Source organism: Crassostrea angulata, chromosome 10 (assembly GCF_025612915.1).
Source record: "Crassostrea angulata isolate pt1a10 chromosome 10, ASM2561291v2, whole genome shotgun sequence".
NCBI lineage: Eukaryota > Metazoa > Mollusca > Bivalvia > Ostreida > Ostreidae > Magallana > Magallana angulata.
In genome coordinates this window covers 15,082,054-15,096,706 of record NC_069120.1, presented here as the reverse complement: position 1 = coordinate 15,096,706, position 14,653 = coordinate 15,082,054, and the positions used below count along the sequence as shown (strand labels likewise).

The window sequence follows — 14,653 nt, the reverse complement described above, 5'->3', positions numbered from 1 at the left end:
ATATTAATTAGAATTGTAACTAATTAAAACAAAATCGCTGATTTTCCATGTTTGGTTTACAACAAACATTTCGTAAGGTCATACATATTTCTGGCAAATGCACATGGGGACATGATATGTCCGTTTTCAATGACTTGTTGGTTAAACTTGTAACGTAGAAAAAATGGGGTTAAAGCTAACTAAATTAGGACAGAAATCTGTATTTGAAAATAAGCTCCACATGAGTATTTACGTTTCGTGTGGATTATTGGGAGCTGGGGATGTTGTTTGCCAGGGATGTGAAATGTTGGTGAACAAGAATCTCCATCAGAAGTTCAACAGGAATCGGACAGGCTAGTCTTTAAAAAGTGGATAAAATAAGATCATAAGTCGTTTAGAACCTTTTAACAAGGCCTTGGACTTTCGGTAGGATGTAACTATCTATTTCTTGCGTCAAAACAAGCTAAAAATGACGCTGGTTTCAAGTGAAATATACACCGATTGCGTAGTCTTAGCTCAGAAGCCAGACAAATCTTGTTGATTTCAAAGAACCTACAATGAAATATACAGGTCTATAGCTATGTCACATTGCTGTTTGACACCAACTGCCCAAAGTCAAAGCTCTTGTTAAAATGGTTCTATCTGCACAATATTCTTCGATCTTTAGCAGTAGCTTGGGTGTAAGCCAGACAAAAATAACAATAAGTTATTTATGTCTATGGTGTAAGCCCCTACTGATAAGTCCAAAATTTGTACAGTTGTTTTTTCCGGTAACGAATCAGTATGCAGTTTCGTCGTGCATGCGACTATTATTATCGGAATTCCAAATTTTTTCTTTTTTTTTCTTTTTTCACGTTTCTTTGTCCTTATAAACTGTACTGCAGAAGAATTAAACTTCCGAAAATATAAAGGATGAATTACGGAGATAGTAATTTCAAAACCCCCTCCATTTTTCCAGTATCGAATCATGCGCCCTCTATTACTTCTGACCGAATATTTTGAGGCGAATTAATTTCAGAAATATACTAGAGGTACATGTTAATAGACTTATAAATGAAGAAGGAAAAATAATTGTCATTTGCCTTTGTTTTGCCCGTATATCTATCAATATATCCAGCCAAATAATGATTTTATTGCAATGAACCGAAACTAGGAAAACTACACATGGTTCTATTTGATGTCGTAATTTCATTCAAAGCTTTGGGAGAGGGCGGTCTAAGTTATAGAACTTGTGCCCAATCCCAATTGTATTTTGTACAATAAAAATATGTTCAAATCAAATCAAATCATTCAAAGCTCCATTATTATTTGATATGATGCATAATCTTATTAAATGGATTATAATTACTAATTATCCACTAAAAAGGGGTCAATAACAAACTTTTTTTCAATGTTAGGCTTAATTGTTTTCACGCTTTCGTTTTTTCTGCCTTGCACTTCCGGCAGCTCATATCTGGGTCACCTTTTTAATCTGTAAACATTACGGTAAATAATTGTGCAAATGTCAAACAACTTCATACACTGATAGAATATTTATTTCTGTATTATAATTACCTAGCTAGGATTTTTTGAAACCTTAACTTCATCTTTCACCAATAATTTTTCTAAAAATTATTTGATACTGGCAAATATTCATTACCGGTAAAACGACTGTAATTGATAAATTACAAGGACTTCTTCGGTTCTTATTCCATGCAGCCCTTTTACGCATACAAGAGAAACCCATTTGGCCCAGTATTGTCAGCTTAGCTCACTGGTAGGATTTTGCTTGTTTCTCATATATTTACAACAAATTGATAAAATCATCGACTTCTGTGCAAAAACCAACTTCCCAAATCACAATGATCGATACCTAGTCCAAAATATTTGACGTTTTCCTAGCTTTTTTATTGAGTTTAATATTTTACTTGCCTGGCTCAAAAAAAGTCAGGAAAACTTAAGATATTTCGGAGTATCTGATGCCACTTCGTGTAACCCGTCTTGTTCCCATAATACCCCCTTTTTCCTTTAGGTTCCCACAGTAATCCCTCTTCCCTTGCTAGCAAGAAATGACACCATGCATATGTCTTCTTCCATCTACATAACCCAGTCCCCCTTAACCAGGTAAATAAAATAGACTGGCCTTGCTTATATGACATGTTATGCTATGCAAGTACATGAAATCTAACATACAGCCTGAAATGTCCTTGATGTTGTTAATGACTTTCTTTGTACCAATTTTGGTCAAATCTTTCTCCAATAAGAGAATTCATTTCATAGAAAGAAGCAAAACATTTAATATACGGTAATAGAAAGAAATGCTAGCCCAAATATCTCTGTGCACATGTTAGTTAAATCTATAATAGCAACATCCTTTCTATGTTAGAGCACAGGAGTCAGCGATTTTAACAATTTGTTGTAAATAAATGAGAAACAGGCAAAATCCTACCAGTGAGCTTCGACTCCTGTGGTTAGAGGTCTGGGATATCAAAAATGGACTTAGTCCTGCCCAATCTGGCATAGTGATCAAAATGAATTGATCTTAAAACTACACAAGTGTTTACAGGTAAACTAGTAGACTACAGGACTAATGCTGCGTTTTTCATTGTACTGTATAGCAGGTTAAAAATCATGGGTGGAAACGATTGCTATTTGATAACTGTATTCCTGATAACAGTTATTTACCTGTGTTTATTCAGTAATTTTTATTTTATGTCAACTTTATTTTTATTTTTATTTTACAGAGTCAATGTTTCTAATTGGCTTAGCGATGGCTCCTTTTGGTCAAATATGGTACTTTAGATTGATGGAGAAGTTAATACCTGGTGCACCCAGCATGGAAATTGCACTGAAGAAAGTTCTGGCAGATCAGATAGTTGCTGGCCCAGTATTTATTAGTTTCTTCCTTTTTGGTAATTACAAAACTACAAAATAGAACTGGCCATCTCTCTGTCCTCTTGTTTGTGTCTCATCTCTTAAATTATAAACATAAACTTTAAATTATATCAATTTAGGTTTCATTTTTCATACTAGGGAAAGAATTACTCGAAGGTAGAGGTGGGTCAGTTGGGATCACAGAGTTAAAAGACAAATTTCTACCTCTGTACATGGTAAGATGCCACTTTATTTCCATTTCTGTGTTTTAAACATTTTATGTCTGTTATACTGGTATCCCTTTCCAGCAAAACTTGAAAATTAACAACAATTTTGTACATTAATATTTTAGCAGTTTAGAAAAGTTTTGTACACATTTTACTAAATTAAAATAATCATATTCATTACTTTTTTGTTTGTATCCACATAATTGGTCACATACAGTTGAACTTCGATATTTCAAACACTGATATCTTCAATACAATTAATAAATTGAAGTCATTTGTAAGTCCTAACCAATTCTTTTTTTCAGTATTTTACTCATCGATATCTCAAATAGGCCTACTCGGATATCCTATCTAGTTCAAGATAACAAAGTTTGACTGTACCGTGGCCTCTGGGTATAACGAGATGCTGGGGACATAGTTTTATTTCTCGTTATAACAGATACTTGTTATATCCGAGGTTGGCATTTCCCAAGGTGACACGTGATCGATGTTCTTTACTTTTCAAATAACGTTTATAAACAAGTGAAAATGAAATAAATACGTATGATTTATTCAAACTTTGTTGAATAGTAACATACTTACAGCGTATTCATCTAAATGACCATGGAATAATTATGTGTACAATCTAAACAGGTGTTACTTTCACTTCCCGAGAGACAAAAACTGTGTGATTGTCGGTTGCTTTTTTTTCTTATAAATTCTTTGGTAAATTTCAATAACGTCAATCAGTTTTAATTTTGTAAAACACTAAATGTGGAATGTTCGTTGTCTGTTTTCTGCATGAAGAAGGTTTGTAAATCGTTACTGCAGTTAATGCATTTTTTGTACAAAATACTCAAGTTTTTGCTGACACACCAATATCATCACCGCCTTTTTCGGTGTCTGTCTCGTCATCATCTTTAATTTCACTCCGAATTTTACTAAGTCAGTATCTCTGTCAAAATTTAATACGTACGTAACCAATGAGTCAACTGTTACATAATATGGGAAGGCCCAATGTCGGTATCGCTATTTTTAGAGTCACACACTTTTCTCAACAAGTCTGCTAACTCTTCTAAGCTTTCTAAATCTTGTTTTATTTTTAAATTGTACTAATTAAATGTACTCAAAGTTAATCCTTAGTCCTTTGCAATTTCACTTTTAATTTTTAATTCATTGTAACTATTTCTAAATAAGTCCTATTGTTTCTAGCGAAATTACTTTCCTTTGCTGGGAGTACCTTGTTATATCTGATAGTAATTAAGAGTTTACAACTAACGGGCACAAATTATATTTAAATAAGTGCTACGGTTTCTAGCAAAATTATATATATATATACTTTCCTTTTACTTCGAAGCCATGACTGTGTGAACATTGCATTAAAAACAACTCATCATTATTTCTGAAGACTTTTAATCTATTGTCCTGTGTATACATACTTGTGAAAATTACATGGCCATACCGTTAGTTACCTGGAACCAGCGTGTGCAATCAAGCTGCAGCGAGTACCTCGTTATATCTGATAGCGTGTACAACTTATAACGGGCCCAAATTTTTACCTCGTAATATATGTAGTCTCGTTATAAACGATCTCGTTGTATACGGTAATTTTTAAAATGAAATAATAAAGTAATAATTTGGGATCACACAATCATATTGTTGTAAACGGTACCTCGTTATATCCGAGCTCGTTATACCCGGAGGCCACTGTATATGTATCTTTGATTGTGCTTTATCTCTTCATATGTTATTGTATTAGTGTGCATAAAATATGATGCAATATCAAAACATGACATGCTATAGGCTCTTTTTTCCCCACAAAAAGAGGTTTGTTTTTCATTTTGCAATTTCAGGCTAGTTGGTGTGTTTGGCCTCCTGCTCAGCTCCTACTCTTCAAGTTTTTGCCTGCTGAACGACGTTTTAGATACCTGGCAGGTGTAACATTCTGCTGGAATTTCTTCTTATCCTGGTATACACATAAGGTGAGCAGCTTTCTAGCCTTTCTTAGACAATCTCTGAAATATTTTGATACTTTGCTTGTAATTATAGGGTAACATTTCAAGCATTGCCAAATGATTTGATATTCTGTATTTGCATTTAAATCTTTCTTTTATCAAAGGTACTTTTGTTAAATTTAGGGGAAAAAAGTGATTTACAGTGAAAAATGAATGATTTGTTGAATTTATTTATACATTTTAGGATTTACCTTTGTATATTGGTAAAGAGAAGAAAAAATGAAGAAATTAAAAGTTCATCATATGATGCATGAATAAATTTATATTTATTGAAACAATCAGAGATATTTGAATGTTTGTGTGTGTGTTTGTGTATGTACCAGAAATATGTGAAATTCTGAAGACTTGGCAAAGATTACATCCTCCTGTATTTGAGTCTATAGGTTAACTGCATTATAGTTGATGATATATGATTCATTTTCATCCAAATAGTTGTAACAATCTTGTATGTAATTCAAACTTTGTCATTTTGTTTCTCATGTTTTCGACGATATATCATACTATATTAAAAACAACTTATTTTTAAGGTGGTGTGGGGCATATGTCATTATTAATTTGGATTAAAGTACATTATAATTAAAATCACAATATTTTACCAAAAACTATGTTTCAAAAATTTTTGGAAAGGTAAAAATTTTAATATCCGCAGCAGGATTCAAACTCAAATGACTTACAAATTCATAGAGAAACCTGTAAGAGTTGATTTTATTGTTTATTTTGATATATAATATGTCATAACATGGAGGTGTCCCATGTACCACCTTAAAATCACAGATTTATTTTTAACACAATGATAAACCATTTCAAACATATTTTTGTAAAAATTACATGTAAGGGAATTAACCCTGGTTGTTCTGGAGAGAAAGGGAAGGAGTTATTTAGTTAAACAAATTATGAAGCAATTGTTGTATCAAATTTCTGTTACAGTACTTTACTTCCCTTTATGTTGTTATAAGTTTGTTTAAAAAAGGATTTACTGTACTTATGACACCATAACAATTTATCTAATTATACCCCCGCAAACGAAGTTTAGGGGGGTATATTGGTTTCACCCTGTCCGTCTGTCCGTCTGTCTGTCTGTCCGTCTGTCCGTCTGTCTGTAGACGCAACTTTGTCCCCCCTATAGAATTTTTTATTACTGCATGGAACAGTTTGAAAATTTGTACATATGTTGAACACCATCTGAAGATGTGCACCTGCAATTTTTTTTAAGATCAGACAAGATTTAATGATTTTATGACAGTATTCATTTTCCTTATTCTATATATTGTACACTAATGTTGAAAAGTAAGGGAGGTAATCCTTACAGATTTTATTAATTAATTAATAGAAAACACTCTAAAATATATTTATATAAATACATCCAGATGTAGTTTTTTGTCTTTATGTCTTAATTAATAAAAAAAAAAAATTTTTTTATAAGTATTCTATCAACTGACAATGCAAAGTTTTTGTTTGTCAATGATAAATTCTTAGGAGCTAATGAGAACATCAAAGACAAGTGTGGCTGAATTCATTTGTCCCAAGGGAGCCATTATCTGAGCCATGGCTCAGATGGAGCATGTGTTTAGGGGAAATTGATAATCTGTAAAATGGGTGATGGTTTTGGGGCTATTTTAAAACTTTCATGTAAACCAAAAGGTCTATCATTATAAGGAAATAAATAATATAATTATTAATAAAGAAGTTAAACTATTTTTAGAGGTTGTTTAAATTTATTTGTCAAGTAATTTGATGAAGTGACCCTATTTGGCATTAATTTAAATGAAATTCAAAATTACTGATATGATTGTAGTGTTTTGGCAATTTTAAAATTGTTTGTAATATTAAATTTTCTTTTTTACATATTTTTACATAGTATGGTAATTATGGTAATGTTTTGGGAGTTTATTAAATTTAACAAGTTCATCAAAGAAAATCATAGTCCTATGGGATCAATTTTCTGATATGGAGTTCAATTGTGCCATAGGAGAAAGTGAGGAAAATTTGAAACAACTAATTGCATCTCTCAAGACTCTTATTAGAAAGATACTGAAAGTTTTATCAACAGAAGAGCATTGCTTGGCTACCGGTATTTCTATTCACTGCAAAGGGAGGGGTTATTGTCATTTTGTTGGTTTTTCTTTAAATCAATTAAATTAAAAAAATATATCATCAAATACATACATTTGTAAATGTATTACTGTTATAGATATGTATTTACAGTGAAATTCTGACAATTTTGATTTTAATTTTTCTTTGTTAACTATTTTTTTTTTTTTTACAATTCTAGAATTTTTTTTTTTGTATGTGTTCCAAACCTTAATTATTATTCAATTCAATTATTTGTCCCATTTGAAATTAGCCTAGCGGGGGTATTAGTCCCATTAGGACAGTTCTAGTTGTACTTGATTTTTGTTATAAATAAATGATGATACAGTATCTTGAGACATAAATTTTCATTTCAAGGTTTGTGTAAATAAGCAATGATTTCATCATATATTGTCTCAAAACATTACCAGTATGTGCGATCTTCTCCCTTCTGCAGTTGCATGAGGGGAGTATCTTGTATCTCATTAAAGTGTTGACCATTGTGAGTAAATGATACTGTGAATTCCCTGTTTAAAGTGAAGAGTTAATATTTGCGAAAAAATCTGAGAAGCACTCTACGCAGATTTTAAATTCTTGTTTTTATTTATTTTTTGTGAGCTATATGATAAATTATTACAAAAGTTTGATGCTTGTGATTTTATATTCTCATGTAAAAAAAAAAAAAAAAAAAAAAAAAAAGGAATCTACAATAGTTTGACATCTAAAATGTATAGTGCAATCTTTAATCAACGTTGATTATTCAATCAAGATTCATTTGAATGAAGCATTTTTTTTTATTGCTGATGCAGTCTCACTCACTGTGTTCAGTAGAGCAGGTGCTCACAAGCACTCGCCAGAATTCCCTATACCTGAAATGCAAATTTTGGCAAGTGCTTGGTTTTTTTCTTCAGTTAAATGCAAATTTTTGTCAAGTTTCTTCAAAAATTAAGACAAAGCACAATCACCAATGAACAGATTTGGCAAGGAATGATAAAAGAGACAGACAAGGATAAGAATAAAGGGAAGAAGGAGTTTTGCTAGTCAAGTGTGTGTTCTGTGTATTTACTTTATGAGTTATAAACCACAATTAATTTAAGTGGGTTTCGTTTGGAGGAATATTTGAATAAAGAAAATATAATTACCGGTAAACACTCTTAGTACATGCATCCCTCAGGGAAGGGGGGATTTTGTTACTTCATTTACCATACTGCCCATTATTGGTGATGCTAAAATCGTGTTTCACCTAATTACACATAATTAACAATTTGATTATAAATTTTATTTTATTTCTTAATTATATCATTCTACATTAATGAGAATTGGAATAAATATTTTTAGTATCATCTGTTATAAGAGTGTTGTAAGAGTTATATAATTTGATACATGAAAAACTTAATTCTAAATTGTAAACAAACAGACTCCTCCATCATGTTTTCATGCAATGCTGGGTTTTCTCACAGTACTCATATTAAGCAGTAGCACTATAAATGATGGATCACATTAATATTCATCAACGTTTTGCAAAGTTTAGAGACAAATATCTAAAGACAACATATTTTATTAGCTTAGAGTTAGTGAAACATCTAATTATAAGAAGCATATGATGTGTATCATGTCAAAAATTTTACTGTCTACATGCATATACGCCACATCAGACACATAAATATAATGTTATTTATGTATATGGCCACATGGTCATTCTGCTAAATACATAACTATGTAAGGACATTTCGGGCAATTTATAGAAGTCAATGTCAGTTGCATCATAAACTTGTCACCTTGCAAATAATTGAAAGTACTTTGAGTACTTTGATTTTCATAAATGATTATTGTCGTAAAATATTCGAGAGCACCCTTCCCGCTCCTCGTCTATTCGATTAATTTATATGATTATAATAATTGTACATGTATTATATACTTTTGGGATTATTATTACATAGAGTAATAAAGTGATTCAAAATTTAAAGCAATTTTGGTCTGGTTTGCGACAAACAGTTCGTCATTCTCACTTTTGGTAGTTACATGTGCGGAAATGTTGACCTTTTAGTTTTAAGAAGTGATGAAATAGATCCGTTTTCGACGTCTTTTTGTTAAAAGAAACATTTAAAAAAATGGGTTTAAAGCTTTCTAAGTTGAAGCAACATAAAGTGTTACAAAACATGTTCTATGTGAATGTCCTGACTACAGGCGGATTATTGGCGGCTGGGGATGTTATTACTCAGCAAGTAGAAATGGCGATGGATGAGGATCGCACTCAGAAGTTTAATCCGAAACGGACAGGTAGATGTTAATAAGAATAAATAAAGTTACCGATTTTTTGCAAAGTCAAATCTTCTTACAGATTTTTTGCAGAGTCAAATTTTCTCTTAGTGCCAGTTTGAATTACATGTAACTCTAAAAAAAAAATGATTTTGCCAAGTTTTAATTAATTTTCTTATTAATTAAACATTACCTTTCTTCCTAACATTTTCCTGTATATGACTTCAACAAAAGTAACGTGTAGTATACTGGGATTTTCTTGAGTTAAACAAAATGGTATATAAAGGGTAATTTACTAATCAAGGATTTTAAAATTTATATACTGTAACAGTTTAGAACATGAAGAAGAAAGGTATTTATAATATATCAGTTGAAATGATTGATCAGTTCATCTTGGTTTAACATCTCGACTGGCCCCTTCACCAATGACGGCTTTGATCCAAATAACAAGCTTAAAGTAGTCCGAGTATCGCACTACGTCATAATACGGATTTTACAATATTGGTTCGACTTTTATAAAGCGTTTTAGATACCCGGTATTGATTTTGCTTTACATTGCTGTTGTAAACAATGGCAATAATAAGCAATTAGAACGGTAATATATGTATTCTATGAGAGATAGAAATGATTAATGTTGAGAAACTCAATTCTGTTAAAGTAAAATGAAAAACGAAGTTTCTGATTAACCAGGATCTCAGGTATGCTTATATCTTCTTTGTTTTGATGCCCCCCCCCCCCGAATTTTTATTTTTCTTTTACTAAAACCGGTTTAAATTTACAGACAGAAGCTATTTCGAATTTAATTAATCGTCAATTAATTAATGTTTAAATGATATCTAACAGATATGACAGATCTAGGCAGAAAACTGTAGCAAAATGATTTTTACGGATTTTTTCGTCAGGGTCTACTTGGTTTAGAGCTTATAGCGTGAAAAGTAATCCGTCAACATATAATTTATTTTACCAAATCTTTTTTCTAAGATGCCAATCTATAGAATAAACACCATGAATTTAAGTTTGAGTCCATAAAATAGTAAATAAATAACGAAACGCGATACTAGCATTGCATTTTTTGTATTCTATTTTGATACATCAGGTCCATAAAGCGTACTTACTTACAAAAATTTGCGCAAAATTATTGATGAGATATGGCTTAAATAAATATTTATACTCTATTTTGTATGTTCAGTTCTAATTTCCCTTAAATTGGTAATTATTTTTAGGAAAAACGGACGTCTGGCAAATTTCATAATTGTCAATAATTTTCGCAAGGGGGTACACCCGTCTGAGAGGTGATAACAAACAAACTAGCATGTAAACATACATATTTTCTTTTGTATGTGTATTGCTAGAATGTATATTTATCATTTAAAGCTAAGCTTTTAATGATTGAGCCCATTTAGTGCCGAGTATAGGACTACCTTAACAGAATCTCAACTGAGATAAGATAGCTGTATTATGATACCCATATTTACACCTGATTGATTAATTTACAGAGCGGATGTTTTTAATTGGGTTATGCCTGGGTCCATTTGGTCATTTATGGTATACAAAATTTGTGGAAAAGCTGGTACCAGGAGCACCCAGCACCACAACAGCACTGAAGAAAATTCTGGCCGATCAAATAATTGCTGGTCCATTTTTCTGCAGTGCCTTCTTTTTTGGTAAGTACAAACTTCAGAAGGAAAATTAAGTTTGTCTATCTTTCTATAGCACATTAAATTCACAAAAATGAGCTAAACATAGTTTCACAATAGTTATTGATCGTTCACTTATATAATAGTTTACAAACCACAAACTATATGTCGCAGGGTCTTGTGTGAATAAATAATGCTGAATCCCGGATACTGATTTCAGCTATACACTCGTCTGGTTCTTTATTTCGAGGATTATATGAATAAATAAAACCAGGTATTCAGAACTATGAGTTTACAAAATATATAAAATATCTTGTACAGGTAAGGTAAAGGTACACTTCACTGCTTCTACCATGAAGATAAAAGTCGTGGGGTTTGGGAAATGGGAGGATTTACCCTATTTATAGTGAGTTAGTAAAGTAATGCATATTAATGAATACAGTCGCAAATTTCTATTGGTCGGCTGTAATTAAGTAGTAAAGAATAAACACATGGTCAACATACACCCGTAAACAAAATCCTCACGTGACTAACCAAAAGTCTTTCATACATTCACTCATTCACCTCTCATACACGCTCGATTGACAATGCGTGCCAAATTCAAATATGCAAAATTAGCCAAAATATAAAACTTATAAATAACATTTGCAACATTTAGTCAATGATTTATTTTGAATGGTTATTATGGGTCCAGAGGACCCCTCATAATTATATTTATGAGTCCCAAGCAGAAAAAACAGTCCATATTTTATTCCACAAAGAACATGAATATAAAACAAGCTACATTCACTGCATTCAAACTCAAATTCTAAATGACCAAACTGAGAACGGCTTTTTGCTGTCACCGGGACCCTTTTTGAGTTTTCTGTTTCTTTATTTAGTTCACCTTCTGGATCAGTGTCCTTTTCAGCATGAACCTCTCTGTTGTTATGAATGTTAAGATTCTACTTTTTCACGAACTTCATTTAATCTACCTTGGTTTGGTGTGTAATTTAATCTTTTTTATTTGGTTGCATCATGATCAGCATCAATTTTCCTGCTGTAATGTCATATGTCATTGAATCTCATTGGTTAATGCATTAAGTGTTGACTATTAAGGTTTAATTCGGCTTTTGTGGTGTTTTTTTTCATTTGGAACATTTCAGGCATGTACTTAGTAAGTCATGAAGGAATCAATGTTTTGAAATTTTGTAGTGAGAAAATGTGAATGTGTATTCTGATTGTTGCATTCTTTGGGATGCACATATAATGAAATCATGCGTCCCCGGTGAAATTGGTATTTTATGCAGGACATGTTTTAAAATGAATCACTGCTACAGTTTTACCAGGTTTTTTCCCAATAAGTGTTTTATAGTGGTAAAATGATACTGTAACTCAACTTTTATTTGCATGCTAGAAATTTTCGTGAAGTTCGCAAAAGCATCGTTGTCACGAATATTTCTCGACGCTTGCAAGTCCACGTTCTATGGATTAAGTAACAACATAAGAGGAGATAAAATTTGAATGCGAAAATTAGTCACCGCAAACCAGTTAAAATCTGGTAGTTCGCAAAATTAAGTTGTTGCAAATAAAAATTGGTATACATTAACATCAGAGTTCTATAACTTACAATTCCCACACAGTTGTGAGCAAACTAAATTGTATAATTATGTCAAGTTTTATAAAAACATTTGTGAACAGAAGGAAAGGCACACATCAATGTAATGATTTTAGCATTGTGATCTGTGGTGACAGTACAGTTGAGTAACAAAAATACCTAGACACCACATTAATGAAGCTTCTTATGAAATGAATATTTGATTATTAGTTATTTTTTGTATAACATAAATAAATAAAAATCCCTATGATTATTATATATGTTTGTGTATCAAATACTGTGATAATGGGTTTTGATTTTCTTGAAAATAAAATGACAAAGAACAGCATTACCTACTTAATTTTTAAACAACTCTTAATGTCAAGGTTTTATTTTACATTCTAGGAATGGGATTATTAGAAGGCAGAGGTATGTCTGGTGCTGTAGCCGAGGTGAAAGACAAATTCCTCACAGTTTACTTGGTAACTATATTCCCATTCATTTTTGTGTTAATTTACATTTTTGTGTCTGTTTTACAGGTACATGTATTGTATTTTGATGAGAGTTTGAGGTACCAGTAATAATTTTAAAGTACTGGTACATTTTAATATTTTAACAATTTAGAATGACTTTGTAAAAACTACTTACTTAATTTCTGATTTATGCAGACAAAAATTATAAATGTATTTCTGTTTTAATCAACAATTTTTAAATTCAAATTTGATTATTTCAGATTGATTGGTGTCTTTGGCCTCCTGCACAGTTCATCAACTTCAGGTTTCTGCCTGTTGAATACCGTGTTATATACGTTGCATGTATAACTCTCTGCTGGAATGTCTTCTTATCCTACTTTAAGCACATGGTGAGCATCTTTCGTACACAATCTCTGAAGTGTGTGGATACTTTTCTTGTAATGACAGTTTAAACTTTCAAAAAGTTAAGATTGATTGGGAGTTTTCAATTTTCCTGAAAACCATTTTTTTGGTCAATTTTAAGTGATCATTTGTATCTTATGCCCCAGTCACACATTCACGGATCAACTCCACGGTTCTACTACGGAATAGTTTCCACGGTTGACACCGGAAAATCAAATAATCGTTAATGCCCCAGACACACATTCACAGATCAACTCCTAGGTTCTACTACGGAATATTTTCCACGGTTGACACTGGAAAATCTAATGATACGGAGTTAGTACGGATGCACTACGGAATGGATACAAATTGATACATACGAATTACTATGGAATTATACGGAGTTAAACGGTCTTCTATGTTCTAAAACGGTTTAGTAAGTTTTTCTAAGGAGGTACTACGGTGGTTTCATCCGTAGTGGAATTTTGAACATGTTCAAAAATTGTCGCAGCTATACAAGTATTGCTACGTTTGGGTACGATAACAGACGGAAAAGCCACGGGTCAATACATATCGCCACGAATGATTCCGGATCGCTTCCGTAGCTAATCCGGCATTTAATCCGTGAATGTGTGACTGGGGCATTAGGTAAATGAAGAAAATTGATGTTTTACCAGCAAACTTCATGAATGAATAATTTGATGTTTTTTTGTTCTTTTTTTTAATTTTAGGATTCACCTAGGTATCAGAATACAGAAGAACAAATAAAGAAATGATAATAAGAAAAGATATAATTATCAGTATTTGAAACAATTAATTTATTCAAACAATGTGATTTAATTAATTTAAACAGACATCTTTGATTATGTATAAATTAGTGTACATGTAACTGCTTGATATATGAGATTCCAAAGCAAGAACTATATGTATACATTAATGTATATGCTTGATATGCGAGATTCCAAAGAAAGGGCTATATGTATAGATAAATGTTTATGCTTGATATGCGAGATTCCGAAGAAAGAACTTGATGGAGTATCGGGTAGGCATTTATGTGTAATGGTCCCTGTATTTGAACTATCTAGGTATATTTATTATAATTATGTATTTCTTGTTTATACAAAAAGTTATATCTTGTATGTGTATTTATACCTTTGTTTTATAATTCTTGTTTACTCCATGCTTTTGTGATATATTTTATTAG

The 14,653-nt window shown here is 31.8% G+C and overlaps 2 protein-coding genes across 3 annotated transcripts; both read left to right on the top strand.

The window, feature by feature from the left end:
• The first annotated feature begins 91 nt into the window (after positions 1–91).
• Positions 92–7,768, top strand: LOC128165854 (mpv17-like protein 2). The gene is made up of 5 exons (XM_052830717.1): positions 92–332; positions 2,703–2,870; positions 2,992–3,068; positions 4,892–5,020; positions 5,238–7,768. Exons 1-5 carry the CDS (start codon positions 164–166, stop codon positions 5,274–5,276), a joined length of 582 nt encoding a protein of 193 aa, XP_052686677.1. The 5' UTR covers positions 92–163; the 3' UTR covers positions 5,277–7,768.
• A 1,312-nt stretch (positions 7,769–9,080) lies between these two features.
• On the top strand, positions 9,081–14,652 carry LOC128165853 (mpv17-like protein 2). Of its 2 annotated transcripts, XM_052830716.1 has the most exons (5): positions 9,102–9,403; positions 10,879–11,046; positions 13,001–13,077; positions 13,329–13,457; positions 14,181–14,652. In XM_052830716.1, exons 1-5 carry the CDS (start codon positions 9,235–9,237, stop codon positions 14,223–14,225), a joined length of 588 nt encoding a protein of 195 aa, XP_052686676.1. In that variant the 5' UTR covers positions 9,102–9,234; the 3' UTR covers positions 14,226–14,652. The 2 variants fall into 2 exon arrangements, with proteins under 2 accessions (XP_052686675.1, XP_052686676.1); XM_052830715.1 differs by lacking the exon at positions 14,181–14,652 and having other exon boundaries at positions 9,081–9,403; positions 13,329–13,535.
• Position 14,653: the final 1 nt, after the last annotated feature.